The sequence below is a fragment of the Vombatus ursinus genome, unplaced genomic scaffold (assembly GCF_900497805.2).
Source record: "Vombatus ursinus unplaced genomic scaffold, bare-nosed wombat genome assembly UNPS02004679.1, whole genome shotgun sequence".
Classification (NCBI taxonomy): Eukaryota; Metazoa; Chordata; class Mammalia; order Diprotodontia; family Vombatidae; genus Vombatus; species Vombatus ursinus.
Window position 1 is genome coordinate 248,945 of NW_020944457.1, and position 25,892 is coordinate 274,836.

The 25,892-nt window shown below is 50.1% G+C and overlaps 1 protein-coding gene across 4 annotated transcripts in view; it reads right to left on the bottom strand.

Annotated features, from left to right (window-relative positions):
- The window catches only part of LOC114025730 (ubiquitin carboxyl-terminal hydrolase 40-like), a 64,132-nt gene that overhangs the window by 28,354 nt on the left and 9,886 nt on the right, over positions 1-25,892 (bottom strand). For all 4 annotated transcript variants that reach the window (XM_027839209.1, XM_027839199.1, XM_027839228.1 and 1 more), the window contains 12 exons: positions 25,322-25,486; positions 24,477-24,623; positions 23,393-23,536; positions 20,294-20,422; positions 13,581-13,685; positions 11,976-12,083; positions 9,385-9,718; positions 7,565-7,646; positions 7,161-7,335; positions 5,846-5,930; positions 4,765-4,835; positions 3,328-3,656 (listed from right to left, as the gene is read on the bottom strand). In XM_027839209.1, the coding sequence (XP_027695010.1) occupies positions 3,328-3,656; positions 4,765-4,835; positions 5,846-5,930; positions 7,161-7,335; positions 7,565-7,646; positions 9,385-9,718; positions 11,976-12,083; positions 13,581-13,685; positions 20,294-20,422; positions 23,393-23,536; positions 24,477-24,623; positions 25,322-25,486 (1,874 nt within the window). The remainder of the gene's footprint in view (positions 1-3,327; positions 3,657-4,764; positions 4,836-5,845; positions 5,931-7,160; positions 7,336-7,564; positions 7,647-9,384; positions 9,719-11,975; positions 12,084-13,580; positions 13,686-20,293; positions 20,423-23,392; positions 23,537-24,476; positions 24,624-25,321; positions 25,487-25,892) is intronic.

Here is a 25,892-nt window from a genome sequence, read left to right on the forward strand (position 1 = left end):
CACTCATTTTTTGCTAAAAAACAAACAGATAAACCTCAAAGTACACACCTAAAGAACTTTTTTTTTTTAATGTAAAGAATATCTATGTAAAACTAAAGCTTCACATATGCGATGGGGAACCACAAAGAAGCTTTCCAGTGAATACAGCAGCAGGACAAGGATGTCCACTCTCCCTGCCATTATTTGACATATAACTCTAGAGAAAAGAATTAAAGGTGTAAAGATCGGCAAAAAATAGACAAAACTATCCCTATACACTAATAACCTGATGCTTTATTTAGAAAATCCTAGGGAATCAGCAGAGTTACTGAGACAATGGGTTCTGCAAAGTTATAGGTTAAAAAAAAAACCCCACAAAAATCAACAGCATTCCAAGAGGCAATAAAGGGAAATCCCATTCAAAACAATTTCAAAATGTATAAAGTATTTGGGAATCATTTTGCCAAAATACATTCAATACTAGTTTCAATTATAAGGTGTTCCTTAAGGAAATAAAGAATAATTTAAATTGCTAGAGGAATATTCAATGTGCATGCCTGGGCCATTCCAATATAATGAAAATGAAAACTACCAAAGTTAATTTATATTTTTAACACTATGATAATCAAACTACCAAAGGGATACTTTACAGAACTCAATAAAATAGTAACAAAATTCACTTGGAAAAACAAACGATCTAGATTATCAAGGGAAATTATGAAAAGTGGGAAGGATAAAGGGAGGGATGAAGGGGAATAGCACTTCCAGATGTCAAACCAGATTATAAAGCAGCAGCCGTTTGGCTAAAAAATAGAGAAACAAATAAACGGAGCAAACGAGATAATGCCCAGAGATGGAGGGTCTTGTTTGTGAAACAACCAGGAGGCCAGTGTTAGTAGACTGAAGAGGATGTGGGGGAGAATAGAGTAAAGTGTCAGAAGACTGGAAAGGAAGGAGGAAGATGGGTGATGAAGGGCTTTGAAGGCCAAACAGAGCATTTTGTATTTGATCCTGGAGAAAATAGAGGAGTTGTTGGAGTTTACTAAGTAGGGGGGTTGGACTTGCACTTTAGGAAAATCACTTTGGTGGCTGAATGAAGGACGGATTGGAGTGGAAAGAGCCATGAGGCAGGCACTCTGAGCAACCACGCCACCCCCATCCCTATCCCCTGCCCAGCAGCTATTGCAATAGTCCTGGTGTGAGGAGATAAAGGCCTGCACCCAGGTAGGGGCAGTGTCAAAGGACAGAAAGGAGTGGTGTGTTCCAGAGATGCTGCAGAAGTGAAATTGATAAGAGATGCTGCAGAGGTGAAACTGACAAGAAATGCTGCAGAGGTGAAACTGACAAGAGATGCTACAGAGGTGAAATGGACCAGAGGTGCTCCAGAGGTGAAATGGACCAGAGATGATGCACAGATGAAACTGACAAGAGATGCTGCAGAGGTGAAATCGACAAGAGACGTTGCAAGAGGTCAAATCTACAGGCCTTGGCACCATATTGGATACGGGGAGTGAGAGAGAGTGAAGAGTCCAGGATGACTCCTAAGTTGAGAGCCTGAGGAACTAGGAGAATGGGGGTGCTCTCTGCAATAACAGGGAAGAGAAGAGGGGAGAGAGTTTAGGGGGAAAGATAATGAGTTCTGTTTTGGACATAACGAATTTAAGGTGCTTACTGGATATCTGGTTCAAGATGTCTGAAAGGCAATTGGAGATGCAAGACTGGAGCTCAGCAGAGATTCTGGGGCAGAAAGGGGAGATTTGAGAATCATCTGAATAGAGATGGTAATTAAATCTGTGAGAACTGATGAGATCCCCAAGTGAAGTAGCACAGAGGGAGAAGAGGCCCAGGACAGAACCCTGAAGGACACCTGTGGTTAGAGGGTGTGACCTGGAGGAGGATCCAGCAAAAGAGACTGAGAAGGAGAGGTCAGAGAGTAAGGAGAACAAGGAGAGACTAGCGACCCAAAAACCTAGAGAGAAGAGAGTATCAAGGAGGACAGAGTGAGCCACAGTGTCCAAGGCTGCAGGGGGTCAAGTAGAATGAAGACTGAGAAAAGGCCATGGACTTGGCCACTAAGAGATTACTGGTCAATCTGGAGAGAGCAGCTTCAGTGCAATGATGAGGTCAGAAGTTTGACTGTAAGGGATTAAGAAGAGTGAAAGGAGAGAAAGTGGAGGTATGCGTAGGTGGTCTTTTCAGCCACTTGCTTCTGCCACAAAGGGCAGAAGAAATATAGGAAAATGTTAGCAGGGACAGAGGGGTCAAATGAGGGCTTTTTTCAGGATAGAGGAGACATGGGCATGTTTGTGGGCAGTAGGGAAGGAGCCAGTAGAGAAGGAGAAAGTGAAAATAAGTGCAGGAGTGGGGATGACAGAGAGGGGTACAAGGTGCAACAGGGTCACCTTAGCAGGTAGAGGGATTAACCTGGGTAAAGAGTGAGGTCACCTCATCACGTGAGACAAGGCTGAAGGAGGGGCAGAAGGAACCTGAGTGATAAATGAGGAAGGGAAGAAGTGGGGAGTTCATGACGAATGGCCTCAGTTTTTCTGTAAAATATAAGACAAGGTTCTCGACAGAAAGAGGAAACAGGGAGGAGAATTGAGGAGGGATGAGAGGGTTTGGGACAGCTGCAGACATCTGTACTGACAAAGGATGGAAAGAACCCATTTTGCAGAGCCTGATGTCAGAAAACTTAAGTAACATTCAGGGAAAAGCGTGCCCCTTGTTTTATGGGAGACCTAGAAGTCGAGAATTCCATGACAGACCCAGACGGAGAGGGGACAGCTAGGTGGCGCGTGGGCAGTGGACAGAGCACCGGCCCTGAAGTCAGGAGGACCTGAGTTCAGATCCGGCCTCAGACCAAATACTTGATACTTACTAGCTGTGTGACCCTGGGCAAGTCACTTAACCCAAATTGCCTTAAAAAAAAAATAAAAAAGAACGGGGAGGGAAGGGAAGGGATATTGACCAGGCTGGGACCAGAATGAGCCACAAGGCAACAGGCCCTGAGGGACCTGGCCAGCAAGCACTGCTGTCCCAGGAGACATAATACCTGCCTCACCCAGTTTTCCACTCATTCTACTGAGTGACTGGTTTCTATGGAAACACATCTCCAATTTGTAACAGAAAAAAAGATCCATCATTATAGAAACCTGCTTTTCAGTCCACTCTGTGCTAACACTGTGTCCTTCACTCAATGTGCCACGTGCCTCAGAGCCACTCAGATCTACCTACTGTCTCAAAGACTAAGCATGGGCATTCACAAGAGGGTGTGCAGACGGAAGGCCTGGTGATCAAACCCACTTTAAACAGCATGAGCAGAGCTCACCTGTTCCCTCGGTCAGTTACCTTTGGTCATAGCTGCTGGAGCTTAATATCCACACGCAGCTGCCGTCTTGAAGGCCTTGCTCTCTGAATGTCTTTCCAAAGTTCTCCCTGGGAATGACTGTCCAGTTCTCTAACTCGAGAATGCGAGAGCCTGTAATGTTCACCAGGAGGATGCCAACAGGGGATGCTAAGGCCGTGAATATGGAGCCAACTTCAGCATTTGAGGGAAACACATGGTGGAGTTCTTCAAATGGCTGCCCGTTTTCTCCATCACTGCTATTTGTCAGCTGAAGGATATTCAAAAGGATGGGAAGAGCGTCCTCACCGACTGGAATCTTGACCCCACCAACCTGGGAAACAAAGTCAAGATGAAGGAGAGTCAGACCCTAACTGGCCAAAACAAAGTCTAATACAGTGAAAGTTTATGAGTGGCAATGAAAATGTTATTCTGTTGTGCCTGGGATAACAAGTCAACAGATCAAGGCTTAAAAATCTCCTGCCACTTCTTTCCTGTTCATCCTCATCTGACCCCTCTGTGAAGATGGAGGCAATGAGTGCCCTCCTCCTCGCTCTCCATGCAGCCAATCTCTCCCTTCAGTTCATCCTGGACGCCCCTGGCGATTGCTTACTCTTCCTGAAATTCCACCTTGCTCTCACACCCCCGTCCCTACCCAGAAGCTTTCAGAGCCTGCCCTCTTTGCTGCCAGACTGAGCCCAAACTCATCAACCTACAACTTAAGGCTCTTCTCAACTGGCCTTTCCAACGTTCCTTTGGTTAGGTCCCAATACCAAACGGGCCCCTCTAGTGGAACAGCCTCCTGAGCCTTTCCCTCTGTCAGCCTCTGGTCAGGCTCTGGCCCCAGCCTGAACGCATTCAATTCCTTCCTACTTAAACCCATCCCACGTGTGAGGCCCCAGGTCCAATCACACCTCTTTTACGAAGGCTTACCCTAAATGGCTAATTACACCCACTTATTGCCTGTACAGTCACTCGGCATGCAATTGTCTACTGCGGTGTTGTGACTTACGTGCCTCCATGTGTCTTATCTCCCCAGTGAGGTGTTAAGCTCCTTCAAGGCATGTAAGGCTGTGTCTTATACTTCTCTGGGAGCCCTCACAAACCCTAATACAGCGCTAGGAACAAAGCAGGTGCTCCAGAAAGCCCTGATGAATGAATTGGCATTTCAAGCTCAACAAATGAAAAGCCGTCATCACAAAACAGTATTTTTCAGTCAAATCATTTTCAAATCGCAGCTCGGAAAGACTAACTAGAAGTCGGGCACTCCATGCCAGGAGAGGGCGGCAGTGCGGCCAAGACTCCTCCAACCTTTTCCCAGTTTCCTAACTTCTAACTCTTCCTGCATGATCAGAACATTCTTTACACCGGCAGCAGGTTATCTTATTGCAATGACATTAAGGTTTAAAGTTACAATAAAGATTTCCTGAAGTAGGTTTTACCTCCATCCCATTCCACACAAAGATGTCTTCCCCATCGGTCATTTCAATTTCATGCAATGTCAGTCCATCTCCTACAAAGATGGGATCACCAGTGAAACCACTTGTCGCCCGCCTCCTCTCAGCACCCAGCCCTTTTCAGAGCATTGGTAACACAAGGGGCACTTGGGAGAGACAAAGGCAATGGATAAGCTTATTTACTTCTCAGCCAGCCGACCGACAACCGGGGTTTAAACCCTGCCTCTGTCTCGGAAAGATGCTGGCTGCCAAGGCTTCCCCCCGCGGCGGGAGGTGTCCAAGAAGTCGAGGGCTGAGATCCCCCAGGACACACTTCTAGCAGAGAAGAAGGGCGCCCGTCCCGAATGGGCACGGCAGCACTGGGGAGCTGGACAGGTCAGTTACACCCACGCTCCTTCTATCTTAGAATCGCTGGAAATGCCATTAAGGGGATTGACTGCTGGATTCCACAGTGAGCAGGGCTTGAGGAGAGTGCAGACAGATGGAAAACAAAGAGTAAAGATGACAGGCAGCATGAAGCTTTGACACAACGTGGGGCTCCCATCCCAGCTCCCCAGCTTGTGGGCAGCCCCTCTGCACACTGAGGGCCAGGGGCAGGGAGGGAAGGGTCCAGAGCACCTCTGTCCAAGGTGCAGCAGGTAGAAGGAAGCACACACGGGAACTCTACATCTTGCTCTCAGCTCTGCCGTGAGCTGAGGGCCACGGTGGGCCAGAAATGAGGGCGCTGGGCAAGCTCTCTCAGCACCTGGACCGAAAAGGCGCCGCCCACATGACCAATGCAAAGTATTGCTCGTGCAAGATGGCAGGAATTAAGCCTGTCTCCTCACTCGGGCAAAGACTCAACGTCCATTTTCCTAACACCCCCCCCGCCGTCCCCAGCAAGGTGGAAGGGAGATCTCACATCTCAGAGAGCACGTTAAGGCAGAGCCTTTCAGATCCCATAAGCCCTTTCTGGGCTCGGCCTGCCTCCAGCCCCCCGCAGCAGGCTCCATCTAAGGGGTGGGGATAGACAGGGAGGCTGGACAGCCAACTCAAGTCCTGGGGGTGCCGAGGACAAGGGGCCTACCTTCGAGGGCTTGGCAAACATGGAGTCCCGCAGGCACGAGCTTGGCAAGGCTGAGCACCAGATCCCCTTCCCAGAATTCCAGGAGCTGGAGATGAAGGAAGAGAGAGCTGCACAAAGTCAGAGACCAGAAACAACTCCAGGCTGACCTGGAGGAGCCCCCCTCGCAGAGTCCTGAGATGGTGGGGGAACCCACCACCTGCTCGGACACTGTCTGAAGGTCTGCTTCGGTAAGCCCCTGGAAATCCTCGGGAAGGCGGAGTCTAGCCTTAGGTGCCTGGCTCCCATGCAGGCACGGTGCCCAGACTCATGGAGCCCTTCCCATTCTCCCAACCAAGGCTAGCCCACGACAAAATGGGCCCTGAGACCACCCAGAAGTGGAGGACAGTTTGCCAAGGAGCGCTGTGTTCAAAAGGTGACACCTCGGGGGTCATTCTTCAAAGGAGCTGGACGAGTACCTGATTGTCAAATGGCATCTGACCTGGAAAAATATTTTTTCCTTCTGCCTACAAATGACAGCAGCCTGGACACAGGGGAAAAGACACAGTCGCTGGGGCAGATGCCTTGGGCTTAAACCTCTGGCTCTACCCTTGCTCCCCATGTGACTGTGGGCAAGTCACTGCTCATCTCTGGGACTCAGTCTCCTCACCTGTAAACTGAAGGGGTTGGAACCGATAAAATTCTGGCACTATTACTAAACACAATGACAGATGGTCCAGACCCATGACTCTACTGGCCTGGCTATTTCCCAGTGAGGAAACCCACTCAACCAATGCAGATCAGCTCTTTCTCTGCTATACGCAATCCCTAAGGGTTCCCTGAGCCTCGAAGGGTTCATGGAGCTGTCAGCTGGCTCACTCAAACATGTCAGGGGTAAGATGTGAGCCCAGGCTTCCTGACTCCAAGGCTGTCCCTCGATGGACACGTTGACTAAAGAAACAATTAAAGCAAAGGCCAATGAAAGCTGTCTTGAGTCTAACACCTCCGCTGAATCACCACCCGCTTCTAGCAATGTCATCCTCACCAATGAAATAGCCTTAAGGAATAACATGGCACCAGGCTGATCTTCACCTCGGTTAATAAACCGCCCACCGGGAATGTTCCAGCCCCCTAAGGCCAGGCCAGGAGGCACAGCTGGGCCTGGAAAGGGGAGCCAGGCTGGGGCTCAGGGAGGGCTGAGAGGCTCTGGCACATCCACTTCCACTCTCCCCAGACAGGCCACGGCCCTCCCCGGGCCCCAGGCTGAAACAGGAGAAGCAGTCATCAGCATCTGAGCTCGACTTGCAAGCAGGCTCAAGTCCACGCGAATGTACGTTACCTGAAATACCGACTGCCGAAGATCACCTACAGTTTTCCGTTTATCAATGGTCAAGTCCAACATGCAATCTTCTGTTACGGAAGAAGAAGGGTGCAGGGCGCCATCATAAAACTCATAGCAAGGGCCCAGGTGGAGATGCAGGTCGAGGGTGTTGACCACTGAGTCATAGTCTGTCCTGGAAAGCATCACAGCCAGAGAAGGAATCGGTCCTCGAAGACCTTCCACGTCACTCGAACACCAGGAGTCCCTTCCCCCAAAGCTCGAGAACCACGTGCCTCATTGGCTACCACGACCTTCAGGGAACGCCCCGCGAAGGCCCCTCCTCAAGGACCAGCAGCCTGGAGCTGAGCAGAACCCAGCCGGCCAGGAGGCCCACGGCCTGCCCCAGCCTTGGGCAGACTTACCTCCTCTTCTGCAGCTCCCTGTTGGCCTCATGCACCTCCCTCAGCAGGTGACCTGGAACCTTGTACTGTGGGTTGGACTGAGCTGTGAACAAAAGCCCTCGTTAATCTGAGGTCAGCCAAAGGAGAGCAGATTCAGGATGGTGGTCCCAGCCCACGCCCCAAGGGCCACTTCCCAGAGCCGGACCTGCGTCTTTGGGGATCACCCTAATCACTCTGCTCCTCAGGCACAAGGCCTCAATGGGCCGGTCTGTGGGGCCATCTTGAATCACAGGCCAGGTTGCGCGGTGGCCACATCTGGCTCCCTCCCAAGGCTCCACCCGCCCCGTGGCTCCACTATGCCCCTCGGGTACCTGAGGCATGCCCCCGGAGTCTTCCTCTGCGATGGCCCATCACTCAGCAGGGATCGAAAGCCCCTCCCACAGGCACCCTCCATCCAGCCAGGCACACAAGTACCATTCCCTATGAACCCAGTTCTCAGTCTATCCCTTCACTAATCAACTGATACATATGTACTCCGTGCCCAACACTCTGCTAGGCAGAGGGGACAAAAAGAAAAAAACAGCCCCTGCCTTCAGGAAGCTTACATTCTACAGGGGAGACGACACAAATGCTTAAAATATAATTACCTACTTCAAACCAGAGGTTCCCTTAGGAGGGTTGACAAGCTAAAACCAGATAGCAAAGACCTCTGGAAGCCTCGAATGTTAGTTCTGTGCTGTGTCTCTCTCCTTGAGAGAGAATGGTGGAACACCACGCTACCCCACTGGCTCACCGGTGGGCAAATCCCTACTTTAATTCAAGAGGGGAGGAGGGAGAAAGAAAGACAGGCCAGGGATGCCTGAAAATTCAGATTCCTGCGACAAAGTTGGGCCATGCCTACAGAGGCCCGTCATGCTTAGCACTCACAGGTTCCTCAAATAAAAACCACTCACTGACCAGACCATACACGCCCAGCATCCTAACGGGAAAGGAGCGGACAGAGCCTGTCTCCATTAGCCCACAGAACGGAAATGCGGAGATCTGCCTTTGGTTTGGTCCTGACCTGTGACCTCATCTAACAAATTCTGGCACTGAACTCCCCCTCCCCTAATACAGGCTAACAACTCCCATATGGCCCGTAGTCTTAATGAGAGGCACTGGGGAAAGACTGTAGCCAACGTTGGCCTCAAAGCCAGAACATGAGGGGTCAGGCCCCACCTCTGCCCCAGGCCATCCACATGCTCCCAGAGCTGTCATTCACTCTCCCAGGAACCCCAGCAGCTCCCTCAGCTGCAAAAGACAGCCCAGGAATAATGACAGTCACAGGTGCACCTACCAGGTGCCAGGCCCTGTGCCACTACGTGCTTTACAGTTCTTACAGCTGATCCTCACAACCACGCTGGGAGGGAAGTGCGATGGGGATCCCCACTTTACAGAAGAGGAAACTAAGGCAGATAGAGGTTTAGTGACTTGCCCAAAGTCTCCCAGCTAGTCAGTGTGTGAGGCCAGATTTGAACTCAAGTCTTCCTGAGCCCAGGCCCAGCACACTGGGCTCTCTGACACCTCGCCGCAATGGCAGGCAGATTCTCACTGGGGACTTGTCTGACCAGCTGAAGAACTGGCCTGGCGTAGCCACTCTGACATGATTGCACTCCAATCTGTGGGGACTGACCTAGACGCCAGCAGAGACCGTGCCCTGGGTCTCCTGCAGCACCTGGCCCACAGCAGGGAGCTGAGAACCTCTCACCCTCTGGGCCTCCTGCAAGGTCTTCTTCAAAGACCAAAGCTTGGTCTTTCCTGCTCTGGACAGAAGCTGAGAGCAAGAAGCCCGTGCCCCGTACCTTCTGGAGGCCTCTGCAGCTGCATCTTTCGGTAAAACAACATGTAGGCACTCTCTTTTCCCTGGAATTGCTTCTCAATGTCCGCTTCCCGGATGGGTTCCACTTGAGAATCATTTATGTCAAACCAATGAGGGCCTTCAGCGCTGACCTCCGGCCACAGATCCCCAGCAGGCTCTGCTCCAGAAGCCACGAGGCCCTCGCCGTGAGAAGGGGCATCAGGGCCAGGCTGTTTATGCTCAGTCAAGGGCAGCTGTGGAGGGCTGACATCCCTCCTTAGACAGACCTTGCTGGGATTGGAGCTGAGGAGAAACACATCAGAATGGGCGTGCAAAAACTGAAAGGGAAGAAAGAAATAAGGACACCAATTAGCCATGACCTTGGATGATGACCTCACATGGCCACCGGAGGAGTCAGGGACCCCAGAGAGGACCAGACCCAGAGATGGTGCTGGGAGGGCCTGGATGGACCAGGAAGCTGGCAAGGAAGGGCCCCGAGATGTTCAGCCTCATTTTACACACGAGGAGACAGAGTCCGGCAAGGAGGCAGATTCAGACCCCTCCTCCAGACTCTGGGCTGGGGGCCACGTGGCCATCATGCTCTCTTCGGGGCCCTCTGCTCTACCCACTTTAGGGTATTTTAATCAGGTCCATTTTCTCCATCCGCCAAGAGGACAATGTTAGAGACAGTCAGAGTGGGGTCCTGAGCAAGAGGGTGCCCACAAGCCCTCTGGGAATGCAGGAGAGGAAGAAGAAAAGACCATGTGCCCAGAGTGCTGCACTCGGGTCAAACGCGAACCAGAATCTGCCCCAGGGCCCCCTCACAGCCGCAACGGGAAGGGGGAATGCCCTCCACCCCCACCCCCAAGAGCCTGCTGGAGCAAGACAACAGCCCCTGGCCTCGCTTGTGCCCCAAAGTGACTCAAACATGTGGGAGTAGGAGCCATTCGCCAACACACAAACGGAAAAAGGGAACGCACAGGCACTTTGCAAAGGAGGAAATCCAAGCCATCCCCAACCGTAGGAAAGAACACAACAAAAAAATCAGAGGAATGCACACTGAAAGACCCTCTGAGGGGCGGCGGCCTTGGGCCTGCTGGGGAGGCTCGGAGGCTCGGAGGCTTGGAACAAAGAAGAGGCAGCGCTCCGGCGTCCCACGCTACACGTGGAGCACTGCTGAAAAAATGACCTCAGTCATACTGGCATCTCCAAAACGTCGAAGACGAGCCTGCTTCCCTCTGCCCATCTCTGGCCATTTTCGAGGCCCTGGCCAACTGGCCTGTCCTGCCCCCAGCCCAGCACTAGGCCCACTACCCGGTGCCCTCCCAACAGGGTGCACACCACTCTCACATTTCAAGTTTGTCCTCTCTAGCCCTGAGCACAAGGATCAAATCAAGCCCGACTGCTAGCATTTCTGGCAGGGAGGGTCCCACAACTACCCTACGGCCACAAGTCCCCTCCCTGACTCATGATGTCCCTACGTGCAGCCAGCAGGCTGGGGGAGCTGGAGGTCACGGCCCAGGCTGGGGGAGCCGGAGGTCACGGCCCAGGCTGGGGGAGCCGGAGGTCACGGCCCAGACTGGTGGCAGCAGGAGTTAGCTGCCCTGAAGAGCAGCCCTAAAACCCAGCCGCAGGCCTCGCGGAGATCCTCTGGGGGCTGCTCGGCTCTCCCGAGGGAGGCTAACTGTCCCCTCCGGTCCATCCTCCACCTCGCGGTCTAGTGTTGTTCTTAAAATGCAGATCTGATCACATTACCTCCTCGGAACTCCCGTGGCTCCCTATTACCTCCAAGATCAAATACAAAATCCCATTTGGCTTTTAAAGCCCCCTCCTCCCTTTCCAGTCCTCTTTTGCTCTCCCACCTACTCTTCGAACCAGTGACTCTGGCCTCCTGGCTGTTTCCTGAACAAGACACGCTCCACCTCCAGACTCTGGGCATTTTCTTTGGCTGTGCTCCCTGCCTGGAACACTGTTCCTCCTCATCTCCACCTCCCGGCTGCCACCTTCCCCAGGAAGCCTTCCCTGATTTCCCCATATGACAAGTGCCTTTCCTGATTCTCTCCAGTGCATTCTTCCTATGTATGTCTGTACATAGAAGCTGGTGTATTGTCTCAGTCATTAGACTGTAAGCAATTTGAGGGCAAGGTTTGCCTCTCTTTGTATCCCACAGTGCCCAGCACATAGTAGGCACTTAACCAATGTTTACTGATTGGCTGACCTCCTACTAAGTGCACAGCTGGTGCTGATCTGCCTCAGCAGGGGGATGGTCTTAAGTGGTCTGGACAATTCACACTGATGACCATGCCAGGCCGGGACCTCAAGGGAGGCTGAATTTAAGATCGCAGAAGCTGATTCATCTTGTCTAATGGGCCAGAGAAAGTCGGAATCAGATGGAGCCAAAGCCACCCACACAGGCCCCGGAAGTCCTGGTCTGCTTGGTGAAAGTGAGCATTCCTTCCGGGACAGGAACGAAGGCCGGCTGTCCTGCTGGCGGAGGGAGGAGCCGGGCTCGGCCAGAGCGGCCCTCGCTCCGGTTCTGACGGTCAGGGCCGAGAGGACCAGAAGGGTCACCTGGGCGGGTGGGGCGATGGTTACCTTCAGCAGGGACCCATGCTGCTTCCGATACTTCTTGTTCCAGGATATTTCTATGCTGGCCAAGAGCTTCTGACCCAGCTGGTCCACAGGAATCAGCTTATTTTCCTCCTTCAGAAAGAGAGATTAAAACGCATGAGAACAAATGTGCACAAATGAAGCCCAGGAGCACAAGGGGGAAGACGCACGCTGAGAAGCGGGGAGGTGCCCACGTTCAATTCGCTCATCAACACTTGGTGCCCAAGCAACGAGCCAAGGGGCTCCTGCCCTCAAGGAGGCTACATCCCAGGACCGTGACCAAAGCTCAACCACCTGCCAACCACCTGCCTTCCCCTCGCAGTTCAAAGGCTCCAGGAGAAAGCCGGGTCGTGGGGCCGAGCTGACCACACGCTCTGTGACTGGGGGATCGTGTGAGCATCCTCACTGTGCCCCACCCTAAGTTGACAAGGCTGACAGAACTGGGCCCCGAGAGGACGTGACCACCGGGCCCTTGACTCAATGTGTCCCTAATGGCTCCGTCTCCACGACCCGGTTTCTGGGGAAAGCAGAACCCACAAGCCATCCAGGGCATCCAGCCAACAGCACCGCCACCATCCCCTGGCTAACCCACTCTCTCACCCTGCCCTTCCTTCCTCCAGCCAGCTCCGAGTGGCCTGAGAGCAGGGTGACTGCCCCCGACACCTCTGCTTGGCAGCCCCCAAGGGTTCCCCAGCTCCGAACCATCACAGGCTCTTCCCTCACCCAGGAAGTTGTGAAACACTATCGCCCCCTGAGGCAGGACGAGTGTAACTGCTTCCCAAATCCTCTCCCTGGCTCCCCTGTCAGGGTCGCCTGCTCTCATCTCTCTAACCATCAATACCCTGCCAACTCCCCAAGGCCTAGGCTCCAAAAGGTGAGGCTCGCAGGCCCTCCCAATTCCTTTCTGGATCCTGCTTGCCCTCACTGTCCTCCCCGGCTGAGGGGCCCTGGGCTTCTCTCTGAGCCTCTCTGAGCCTCCACATCCTCATCACACAGCACTGACTCACCCACCTCCCAGATGAGAGCCTGTCTGCCGGCCTCAAAGCGCTTCACGAACGCTGGCTAGTACAGGCCATGCAGCAGCCTACTACCGACGTGCCAGGCACCGTACTGGGTGCCCAGGATGCCAAGGGAAAGGCAGTCTCAGCCCTCCGGCTGGAGCCAAGGGGCCACCTCCTCCATGAGGCCTGCTCAAGCCCCCCCGCTGAAGGAGTCCGTGCCCCTGCCCCCTCCTCCAACGTGGTACCGGGACATCACACACTCCCACACAGGCTGATGGAGCGCTCCTGGAAGGCAGGGCCATGTCTGGCCCTCCTTGCCACGCTGCCACCCAGCGTGGTGCTAGGCACACAGGAAGCCTCTCCTTCTCTAGTGGAGTTTCCCTGATGAGAACTCAACCCTGAAGCAATACCAGGTGTCTGCTAACTGAACATCATATGAAGGCAAACTCCAGGGCCGGCTTCCCTGAGGCCTGCATGCCTGCCGTCCAGACGCAGACCTGGCCCAGCGTGAGAGGCTGGGGGAGGGGGACCCACCCTCCTGAAGCCCAACCCCCAGGGGAGAGAAGGAAGAATTCAAGGCACAACATACCTGTGACAAGATATTTTTGAGGACCGTCAATGGATTGTCGGTTTCTTGTACACGCGGAAGGTCCTTCAAACTCTCGGCCTTTGCAACTGACTCAGACTCGTCTTCCTGGTGAAAACAAACACATCCTGGTCAATGGCACCAATACTGTTAGGAGACTAGGATGGCCAGGAACAAAGGCCCAGGGGGACTGGACGAGGGGCTTCCCAAGGTCTCGAGGCCATCTGACAAGCAAGGAATTGGATGCAGCTGTTCCATCAAGGGTCAAAGCTTTTTTCACTTTCTCGATAAACATGTCATCCCTCCAAGTGGGGAGATCTGAGAGCACATCTTAACTGAGAGGCTCGAAACCATTCCTCAAGGCCAATGAGAATCACAAGAAAGAACACTGGCCCATCACGGTGTATCTGCTGTTGCTTCTAAGCCAGCCACTGTCACGGGCACCTTCCGAACTGAGAAAAGGCGCCAGCCCGGGTCCTGAGGACACCAAAAGGAAGGGGTACAAGGTAAGAGGGGCAGGAAAAAGGGCCCACGGACTTCACAGGGCAGGCCACGTGACGCCTTCCCTCTGGTGATGATTTCTTATTTGGCCTACCGGTGCCTACTGGTTTGGAGCTTGTCTCCCTCATTAGACTGGCAGCTCCCCAAGGGCAGGACCTGCCATCTGCCTTTCTTTGCATCCCCAACAATCAGCACAATGCCCAGCACCACACTATCTTCTCAGACATCTTCTCAGACATGTCGGCCGTCCCTTCCCTCTTACAAGTAGCCTGGAGTGATTATGGGTGCTTGTGTGGGTCGTAAGAGCTCAGTTTGGATTTTAAGTGACGAACCTGCAGGTGAGCTTCCAAAAGAGATCAATGCCTCTACACATTCTACTGTCTCAGGAAGGGTCCCAGACACATTGGAATGATCTCTAGGGGCCTCGGTCCACGAGGTCTGGCTGGGCAAGCAGAGAAGGAGCAGCCAGGCCAGAAGGGTTCTCTCATGCCCAGCACCGAGGTCCACGTGACTCTGAGGCCCGTCCAAGTAGTCCATCCCTCTGATGGGCCTCCTGATCAGGCAGGTGGTGAATCACAAGGTGACCAGTTTGAGGCACAAGCACTTGAAAAGGTCCCGCCGGTCTCTCCCCAGCCAGATGGGAGGCAGCAGGGAGAGGGCTGCCCTTAGAGCCGGCTTCCGAGCTCCATAAAATCGGGGGTGGGGGGCTCACGGGTTGCTGAGGCCCTTTCAGCTCTGACTCCATCTAGAAACCCACAGCCAGCTGTGTGATTAGGATTAAGTCACTGAACCTCCAGTCCTCATTGAGAAAATGCAAAAATGACCTCTGCAGGGCTGGGATAAGAGCCCCTCGCAAATTTGCAAAGCTACCCAAGCTGAGATACACCCCAGCCCCAGCCCATGCTGAAACTGGCCAAGTGCAAAGACAGAGGTTCAAACCAAATCCATCAAGTCACAAACGTCTTCACCTGCCACGTCTGCAGCCCGGCCCCAGCCCACCTCTCCAACTATCTCCACAACACCAGCCTCTCCTGTCATCGGCTTCAGACATTTCACACTCACTCCCTTCCTCCTACCCACTTTCCAGGAGTCATCAGGCGGGGTCATCCTCACTGGTCACGGTCATTCTCACTAATCATGATCATCTTCCTCAGAGGGTCTTTCTCATCAGTCAGGGTCACCCTCATCAGTAGCGGTCGTGGTCATCCTCATCAGTCTCATCCTCATTGGTCACAGTCACGGTCATCCTCATTGGTTAAGGTCACTGTGCTCACGGGCTAAGGTCACCATCCTCATCAGGTGGGGTCATCCTCAACAGAGCCCTTCCTGCCCCCACCTACCCCCGTTTCCCAGCCTGGCTCTGAAAATACAAATCAAATCAGTCCTGCCAGGACACTCATCCCTGGCTATCACTCTTTTAGAATAGAAACACCCCAAAGCTTGGGACAGTACATTCTCCACACTGGAAACAGACCCCTACCTTAACAAAGAGTTAAAAACTCAAATAATTGGCTGGGATCATGAACAAACAAAGGTGCAAAAAAGTCAGACCATAGAATCCTTCTTTGGTGACAAAGAAGATCAAAACATGCAACCAGAAGAAGGCAATGAAGTCAAAGCTCCTACATCGAAAGCCTCCAAGAAAAATATGAATCAGTCCCAGGCCTTGGAAGAGCTCAAAAAGGATTTTGAGAAATGAGTAAGAGACGTAGAGGAAAAACTGGGAAGAGAAATGAGAGCGATGCAAGAAAATCATGAAAAACAAGTCAACAGCTTGCTAAAGGAGACCCCAAAAAATAAAGGAAGAAAATAACACCTTAAAAAATAGCCTAACCCAAAATGGCAAAAGAGGTTCAAAAAGCCAATGATGAGAAGAATGCCTTAAAAAGTAAAATTTGCCAAATGGAAAAGGAAGTCCAAAAGCTTACTAAAGAAAATACTTCCTCAAAAATTAGAATGGAGCAATTGGAAGCTAGAGACTTTATGAGAAATCAAGACACTGTAAATCAAATCCAAAAGAATGAAAAAAAAACAGAAAACAATGTGAAATATCTCATCAGAAAAACAACTGACCTGGAAAGCAGATCCAGGAGACAGAATTTAAAAATTATTGGACTATCTGAAAGCCCTGATCAAAAAAAGAGCCTAGACATCATCTTTCAAGAAATTATCAAGGAAAACTGCCCTGATATTTTAGAACCAGAGGGCAAAATAGAAATTGAAAGAATCCACTGATCACCTCTTGAATGAGATCCCCAAAGGAAAACTCCTAGGAATATTGCAGCCAAATTCCAGAGTTCCCAGGTCAAGGAGAAAATATTGCAAGCAGCCAGAAAGAAACAACTCAAGTATTGTGGAAACACAATCAGGATAACACAAGGTTTAGCAATTTCTATATTAAGGGACCGGAGGGCATGGAATATAATATTCCAGAGGGCAAAGGGTATAGGATTACAATCAAGAATCACCTACCCAGCAAGACTGAGTATAATCCTTTAGGGGAAAAAATAGTCATTCAGTGAAATAGGGGACTTTCAAGTATTCTTGATGAAAAGACCAGAGCTGAATAGAAAATGTGACTTTCAAATACAAGACTCAAGGGAAACATGAAGAAGTAAACAGGAAAGAGAAATCATAAGAGACTTATTTTAAGGTTGAACTGTTTACATTCCTGCATGGACAGATGATATTCGTAACTCATGAGACCTTTGTCAGTATTAGGGTAGTTGGAGAGAAAAAATTATATGTATGTATATATAGACACATAGAAACACAGGGCACAGGGTGAGTTGAAGATGAAGGGGTGATATATGGAGAATAAATTTAAGGGGTGAGAGGATTTACTGGGAGAAAGAGAAAGGGAGAGAGAGGGAATAAATTTAAGGGGTGAGAGGATTTACTGGGAGAAAGAGAGAGAATGGGGTAAATTATCTCACATAAAACAGACAAGAAAAGGCTTTTTTTCAGTGGGGGGGAAGTGGGGGAGGTGAGAAGGAATGAGTGAATCTTATTCTCATAGGATTTGGCTTAAGGAGGGAATAACATACACACTCAATTGGGTATGGAAATCTATCTTACCCTATAGGAAAATGGGGGGGAGAGGGGACAAGAGAGCAGGGGGATGATAGAGGGGAGGGAGTAATCAGAAGTAAACACTTCTGAGGAGGAACAGGGTCAAAAGAAAGAATAGAATAAATGAGGGGTGGGATAGAATGAAGGGAAATATACTTAGTTTTTTACAACATCACTACTATGGAAGTGTTTTGCATGACTATACATGTATAACCTGTATTGAGTTGCTTACCTTTTCAATGAGGGTGGGTGGGGAGGGAGGAAGGGAGAAAATTTGGAACCCAAGGTTTTAAAAACACATGTTAAAAACTGTGCTCACATGCAACTGGGAATTAAGAAATACAGGAAATGAGTACATAAATCTATCCTCCCCTACAGGAAAACAGAAGGGGAAGGGGATGAGAGAAGGGGGGGAAGAGATAGAAGGGAGGACAGATTAGGGGAAGGGGTAATCAGAATGCACACCATCATGGGGGGGGGGGAAGGGAGAGATGGGGAGAAAATTTGGAACTCAAAATCTTGTGGAAGTGAATGTTGACAACTAAAAATAAATAAATTTTTAAAAAAAGAAAAAGAAATGACAGCAACAGCAATAAGAGAAGAAATTGAAGAAATCAGAAGTGTCAATGAATCAATAAAGCTATCTCTTTTGCTGATGATATAATGATATACTTGGAAAGTCCTAGAGATTTAACTGAAAAACTAGTTGAAACAATTAATAATTTTAGCAAAGTAGCAGGATATAAAATAAACTCACATAAATCATCAGCAGTTGTATATATCACCAAAAAAACGCTGCATGAAGAGATAGTAAGAAATACCCCACTTAAAATAACCATAGACAGTATAACATTCCTAGGAGCATACCTACCAGGATAAACCCAGGAACTACATGAACATAATCATAAAACACTTTTTCTACAAATAAAATCAGATTTAAATAATTGAAGAAAGATTAATTGTTCATGGGCGGGCAGAGACAATAATATAATAAAAATGATAACTCTACTTAAACTAATTTACTTATTCAATACCATCCCAATTAAATTACCAAAAAATTATTTTACTGAGCTAGAAAAAATAACAAAAGGTCAAGAATATCAAAGGAATTAATAAAAAAAAAAATATAAAGGAAGGAGGTTTAACAGTACCAAATCTTAAACTACATTATAAACTAGTAATTATCAAAAATATCTGATACTGGCTAAGAAATAGAATGGTGGATCAGTAGAACAGAGTAGACATACAATACACAGTAGTAACCTTGTGTTTGAAAAATGTAAAAATTTAAGCTTTGGGAATAAGAATTCACTATTTGGGAAAGCTGGAAAATAGACTGGCAGAAACTGCTTATCAACCAATATCTTACACCATCTACCAAGATAAGGTCAAAATGGACACATGACCTAGATAAAAAGGGAGTTATCATAAGTAAATTAGGAGGACATGGAACGTATTACTTATCAGACTTACGGATAGGAGAAGAATTTTTAGAGAGCATTGTGAGATGTAAAATGGATAATTTTTATTACATTAAATTAAAAAGGGTTTGTACAAACAAAAATCACGTAGCCAACGTAGAAGGAAATCAGAAAATTGGGGGAAAAAATTTTAAAGTCAGTTTCTCGGATAAAGGTCTCATATCTCAAATATATAAGGACCTTTGTCAAATCTATAAGAATATGAGTCATTCACCAACTGATAAATGGTCAAAGGATATGAACAGGCAATTTTTCAATAAAGGAATCAAAAATACACATACATATATAATCAAATGAAAAACTTTTCTAAATCATTATTGACTAGAAAAATGTAACAACTCTGAGACATCATTTCATACCTATCAGATCGACTAAGATGATAGAAGAAAACAACAAATATTGAAGGGGATATGGAAAATTGGGACACTAATACATCATTGGTGGAACTGTGAACTGACCAACCATTTTGGAGAATGATCCAGAACAATGCCCAAAGAGCTATAAAACAGTATACACCTTTGCCCTGGCAATGCCATTATTAGGTCTGTTTCCCAAAAAGATAAAAAGGAAAGAACCCATACGTCCTAAAATGTTTACAGCAGCTCTCTTTGGAGTGGCAAAGAACCAGAAACTGCAGGGATGCCCGTCAACTGGGGAATGGTTGAACCAGCTGTGGTACGTAATTGTGATGGAATATTACTGTGCTATGGGAAATGATGAGCAGGTTGATTTTAGAAAAACACGGAAGAATTCACATGAAATAATAAAAGTGACATTAGCAGAACCAAGAGAATGTTGAATACATTAACAGCAATACTGATGAAAGAATAACTGTGAACAATCACATCATTCTGAGTATTATATATACTCAAATCAACTACAAAGGCCCTATGAAGGAAGATGCTATCCACCTCCAGGGAAAGAACTGTTAGATAGAAGTACACATGGTATATGGTTTTACGCATGTGTGTATGTATATATAAAAATCTGTGTCTATACTGTGGGATGGGGAGGGAGGGAGACAGTTTGGAACTTAAAAAGAATGTAACAAAAAACACAATTAAAAAAAGAGAGAGTCCCAAGAGTGTGTGGGGGCAATAAGGGGGTAGCAGAAAAGACAAAAACAGCCCCCCAAAGATGGCAGGCAGCAGCGCAAAGAGAGATGCGAGTGCTGCCGCATCGTTCAGCCAACACTAGGCATGGCCCCCATGTTTGGCCCAAGGCTTCCTGGAGGAAGCAACAAGGACAGAGCCTGCGAGGGCTGGAGAAGAGAAGCCTGGCCAGGGCCAAAAAGGGGATGCTCAGCCTTGCCTCAGAAATGCATGGTGTCCTACAAGAGAACCCCGACCAGGCAGGAGCCTTCTGGTCCTTGGGGGCAGTCTTTCCCATCACTCTGCTCGCATGCGCCATTCCCTGCCCTTTCTTCCTTCTCATCACTCAAGGGACGATTACAGGGCACCGTGAAAGGTAATGTTGTCTCTTGGGTGTTGCAGGTACCTGGCCTGCCTCCTCAGCTACCTTGCCAAGAACTGATTCTATTTCTTTCACGAGCCCAAGTGCATACAGACACAGTCTACACACAGTAAAGGCTCACTACCTCCCCCCATGAGGAGACCTTTGGAAACAACTGACAGATCGTCGGGGGCCCATGCCCACACTCACCTCAAACTGCCAGTTTCCCAACTGGTCAACATCTTTAATATACACGTGGTAATGTCCTCCATAGCAGCCGCCTTTGTGTATAATAACAGAGAAGAGGTCATACACATACTCTGAGTCATCCAACTCAGTCTAAAAGGAAAAGATGGAAACTGCGTCAGTTGTCATCGGTGAGAACCTGAGCAAAGGAGACGACACGGAACCCCAGGGTTCCACGAGGGGCTGCTGACCATTTAAAAACAAACTTCAGTTACAAAACTGTCAGTGGCTTGATCAGGCACAGATGGCAGCGCACCAGCCAATACTTCTTCCAGGCCTCTAGTGGGCGCCACCGTGCACAGAACGTGGGGTCTGGAGTCCGGAAGACAAGTTCAAATGCAGCCTCTGACACTTATGAGCAGGGTGACCGTGGCCAAGTGACGTCACCTATTTGCCTCAGCTGCCTCAACGGTACAATAGCACCCCCCTCCCAGGGTTGCTGAGGATAAAATGAGACCCTATTTGTACAGTGCTTTGCACACCTCAAACGTCAGCTATTTATCATGGTCCTTATTCCCTCTGAGAAGGTCTATCCTAATACAGGCTCCAAACTATGCCAAGATCTTATTTTGACACCCTAGGCTGAGTTCTGATGAGACCCCACACCCCACCAAGGATCCTGCTACGCCTCCTTTCCTGGAGACTTCGGAGAAAGGGACAAAGTCCTCACACGCCCCCGGAGAAAGCACGAGGGAGGGAGCTCTGCTCGCCCTTTGCCCTTCCCCAGCTCAGAGCCCAAGGTCAGGTGCTCAGCAGCCAGGTCCTAGGTTCACAGGATGGACTTTGTAGTTCCCCCACGGGAGGAGAAGCACACTTCACAAAGCTCTTCCTTTGTTGGATGAGGAGGGGGGGTGAGACTCACTGGGAGGCGAGGGCCACTCTGTCACAGCAAGGGGCCTCAGAGGCCAACAAGCCCGGCCTGGGCCTGAGCCAGGACGGCTCCTCACCTTCTTTGGGTCATGGCCCCCTTAGCCACCAGGTGCAGTCTGTGGACTCCTTTCCAGAATCACACTGTAAACTAATGGAGAGAAGGGCTATACTTCAGCAGAGATGAGTATTAACCAAGCTGTCACTCTGACAAGTCCATGGACCCCCAGGGTAGGCACCCCTTATCCGGATCATCTCCACCAAGTGCTCATCCTACCTTCATTCACAGACCTCAGACCCTTGAAAGTCACCCCACCCCTCCAGGGCAGGCAGGCCCTTCAATTTATTTCTCTTTATTTTTTGAAAGTATTTACCCAAATGAAGAAATTAAAGCTACCTATAATCATATGAAAACATGCTATGAATCACTACTAATTAGAGAAATGCAAATTAAAACCACCTCACACCTATCAGATTAGCTAATATGACAGAAAAGGAAAACGATAAATGTTGGAGAGGATGTGGAAAAAGTGGAACACTAATGCATTGTTGGTGGAGTTGTGAACTAATCCAACCATCCTGGAGAGCAATTTGGAACTATGCCCAAAGGGCTATAAAGCTATGCATACTCTTGGATTCAGCAACACCACTACTAGGTCCATACCCCAAAGAGAGCAAAAGAAAAGGACCCACATGTACAGCAATATTTATAGCAGCTCTCTTTGTGGTGGCAAAGAACTGGAAATTGAGGGGATGCCCATCCACTGGAGATGGTTAAAGAAGCTGTGGTATGTGATTGTAATGGAATACTATTGCTCCACAAGAAACGAGGGGCAGGCAGATTTCAGAAAAACCTGGAAAGAACTGATGCTGAGTGAAGTGAGTAGAACCAGGAGAACATTGTACACAGCAACAGCAACACTGCAACGACCAACTATGAATGACTTAGCTCTTCTCAGCAATACAACGATCCAAGACAATTCCAAAAGACTCATGATGGAAAATGCTGTCCACCTCCAGAGAAAGAACTATGGAGTGTGAATGCAGATGGAAGCATACTGTTGTCACTTTTCGTTTTTTATTTCTTCTTTTTCATGGTTTTCCCATTTTGTTCTGATTCTTCTTTCACAACATGACTAATGTGGAAATGTTTAACATGATTGTACACGTATAGCCCATATCGGACCACTTGCTGTCTTGGGAAGGGGGGGAGGGAGAAAAATCTGGAACTCAAAATCTTACAAAAGTGAATGTTGAAAACTATCTTTACATGTAATTGGAAAAAAACAAAATACTATTAAAGCAAAAAAAAAGTATTTGCCCAAGAAGTTTAGAGAAAGATTTAATTTCAAGTGGAAAGTATTTTTTCAAATGAATTTGGCTGAACATGAAGAGAAGGTGCAGAAACAATTGAGGTAGAATGTGGATGGCTGAGGCTGGAGAACTTGGAATTTGGAGGACAAGGACAGCAGGCCTCCACTAAGCCAAGTTCCCTGATCCTTCCCAAATAACAGCTGAGGCCTATTTCCTGAGATGAAGGCAGAGATGTAGACATGACGAGAGTCAAATCTCACGCCCAGACGTGGGAAAGCACGGAAGCCAGCTCACCAGTAAGAACGTGATGACAACTGACTTTTATCCAGTTCTTTAAGGCTGGGAATGCACTTCTAGGGTCTCTCCCTGGGTCCTCACATTATTGCTGTGGGTGAGGTGCATCTGCAATGCCCATTTTACAGATAAGGCAGCTGAAGCAGATCAGGTGAAGAACCTGCCTGGGGTCACCCAACCAGGAAGTGTGGTCCCATTCAAACTCCAGGCCTTCCCCAATCCAAGTTCAGCTTTCCCTCCACGGTACCACTTACCTGCCTAGACTTGGAGGGAAGAAGACTGCAGCTCCCTGAGGGACATTTTGGGGCTGCTAAGGGGTCTCTGAAGTAAATGCTGCACAGTCCCCGCTATGGCCTGCAAACCCTCCTAACCCGGAACCCGACTGGGCTAACGTGCAATGGTGGAGGGTAGGGGGGACCTTGACCGAGGGCCCTGAATGCCGATTTAAGTAGGTTGGGCCCCATCAGGACGAGAAGCACACTGACCCTGGGAACGAGACGTCACCACTGAGCCACCCCAGAAGCGCGCACTTGGTCACGTCCCACCCAGAGGGGCGATGAGGAAACAAGCCAACAGGAGGGCGCCGACCTGCTCACAGAAGGGCTTCAGGTCCATCCGCAGAGGGAACGTGTAGCAGCCCGTCTCCTTGTAGCGCTCACACTTGGCAAAATCAAAATTAAATCTCAGCAACGAAATTGTCAGAAAAGGAGGCAGCTTCCGCAGCCGGGCTGACTGTGGAGACAAGACCAGCGTCGTGAGGACAGGCGAGGAGTGGCGCAGGTCTGCACACACCCATACACTCAAGGACGCACACATGCTCATGGCAGGTACCCGTGAGGGCTGCAGACAACGTCCAAGGCCGTGGGAAAGCCACAGACTGAAAGGACACGTGACTGACACAAAGTGACCCCCAGAAGAGCCTCCGTACCTCTGTCCATCCTCTGGCCCCCTCAGCCTCTCCCCTTAGCCTCTGCCCTTGTTCCTTTGGGGGATCCAGGACCGCAGGCCAGCCGCCCTCCTCCACACTGCCCTGTCCACATCCCAGCCAGGGATGGGCAACTGCCCACTCACAGCCCCCGAGGGTCCTGCACGTTCACTGGATGGCTTCTCCACGGTCACCCTCAGACACAACGGTGCCCCGCGGTTCGTGGGCATATGGGAGGAGGATAGTCCCAGACATAGATGGTCCCACCCCTCCCATTACTCAGAGGAGGGCTGAGGCCCACAGCAGAGGCCACGGACTCAAACCCAGCTGGGTGTTAAGCTGTGGTGAGGGAGGGAAGGGGAGTCTCAGGGGTGGTCAGCAGACCAGTCCATCAGATTCTCCTTTGAGGTGCCCAGGCGCCATGTCAGAGCGCTAAGGACATCGCCCGGACAGCCCGTCCTCCCTGGGCAACCCTAGATGGACCCACAGAGAGGAAATGCATCGGGGCAGGCAAAGGAAGCCTCCTACAGCAGTGAAAGCAGAAGAAACCAACAGCCCGTTTCCCCAATTCAGCCAGACAAGCTCTGGGGTCCTGCCGCCTTGAATCAATGTGTGACCCTGGGCAGGTCACTTCACCCTTGCCTGCCTCATTTTCCTCCTCTGTAAAATGGGAAAACACCTGCAGAGTCCTTCCTCAGCCCAGTGCCCGGCACACAGCAGGAGCTCAGTCGATGCTCCCTCCCTCACCTTGGTGGCACTGACGAGCCTGTTGCACGTTCCACAGTGATACAGGTTCTCTGCATCGAAGAATTCCTCGTCCACGTATGCGCTCCAAAGAGCTTCCTCGAGGCCAGACAGGTTTTTGACGGCAACCGTCAAGTCCAAGAAGTCCTCCTGTCGCTCAGAGAAAGACAAAAGTCTGTGAGGGGCGCTGGACCAGGAGGCCCGCTGCCTGCAGCCACACAAGGCCAGAGACAAATGATGAGGCCACGAGGCCGTAAGGAGCTTGTCATCTCGGGAGATGGCCTAGAAAGAACTCCTCATTGGACAGGAGAGGAAGTCAAGGCTCCGAGGTCAAAGGGACTGGCCCCAGGTCACACCACACCGGCCAATAAGTGCCTGAGGCGAGATTAGAACCCAGGTCCCCATGACTTTGACCCCCTGGGCCACACGGCTTCTCTTACATGCCTCACCCAGGGCTACAAAGCAGACAGTCCCTGCTACCAGACACATCACCCATCACTCCATCCCCTGCCACTGTGGCGGGGGTCGGTCCACCTGCCCCTTGAAGGGCATACCCTATTCTGCACCTGTGCCCCACCCCCTCCACCCCACCCACCTGAGAGGACAGATGGCTTCCCGAGAGATTCACCAGGACCAAGACGGCTGGTCAGCAACTCCTGGAGTGAAGGGGGGTCAGCACTCTGACTCCCAGAAGCCCTATCAGGTCACTCCTCCATCAGGACCCCCACCTTCCTTCTCCACGGGCCTGCGGCCCCTCAAGAAGCAGTGATTTCTGACCCTTTGCCCAGCCCTGCCCAAAGAGACTCCTTTTGGTGTCCTCAGGTGCCAGGGCCTCGGCCAGGACCCACCTGCCGCTCACTGACGTTCTCACACTCCTTGCACATGATGTGGTTCACGATGGTGCCGTGGTAGAGGCGGTTAATGAGGTCGTGGCCAGAGGTGCCCACCAGGGAGCTCTCCAGCGCACTGAAGAGAATTCGGTTCAGTTCCTGGACATCATGCTGCCTCATCTCCTGCAATACCAGGACAGTCACAAAGTCACTGGCCCGCTCCTCATTTCCACCAAAGACGAAGCCACGGAGAGCTGCCTGTGCACCCACAACACCCACCTCTCACGCTGGGGTTTCTCTAATGGAGAGAGCAGAACTGGAAAACACTTGTCACCAATCGGACAACTGAGGAGAAATCCCAGGAAAACGGGAAAGAATTCTGATTTTCCTGTATACCAACCAGCAGGAGGCTAACAGAGCGCATGCAGGGGAGGGCCTTAGACAACCTGCTTTAATGAACTTGTCATCTGGTAACCAAGTGCAAGTGGGAGAGGGCTTTAGGGGACTTGCTTTAATGAACTAGTCATCTGGTAACAAAGTATATGTGGGAGCAGGCCTTAGGGGACCTGCTTTAATGAAATTGTCATCT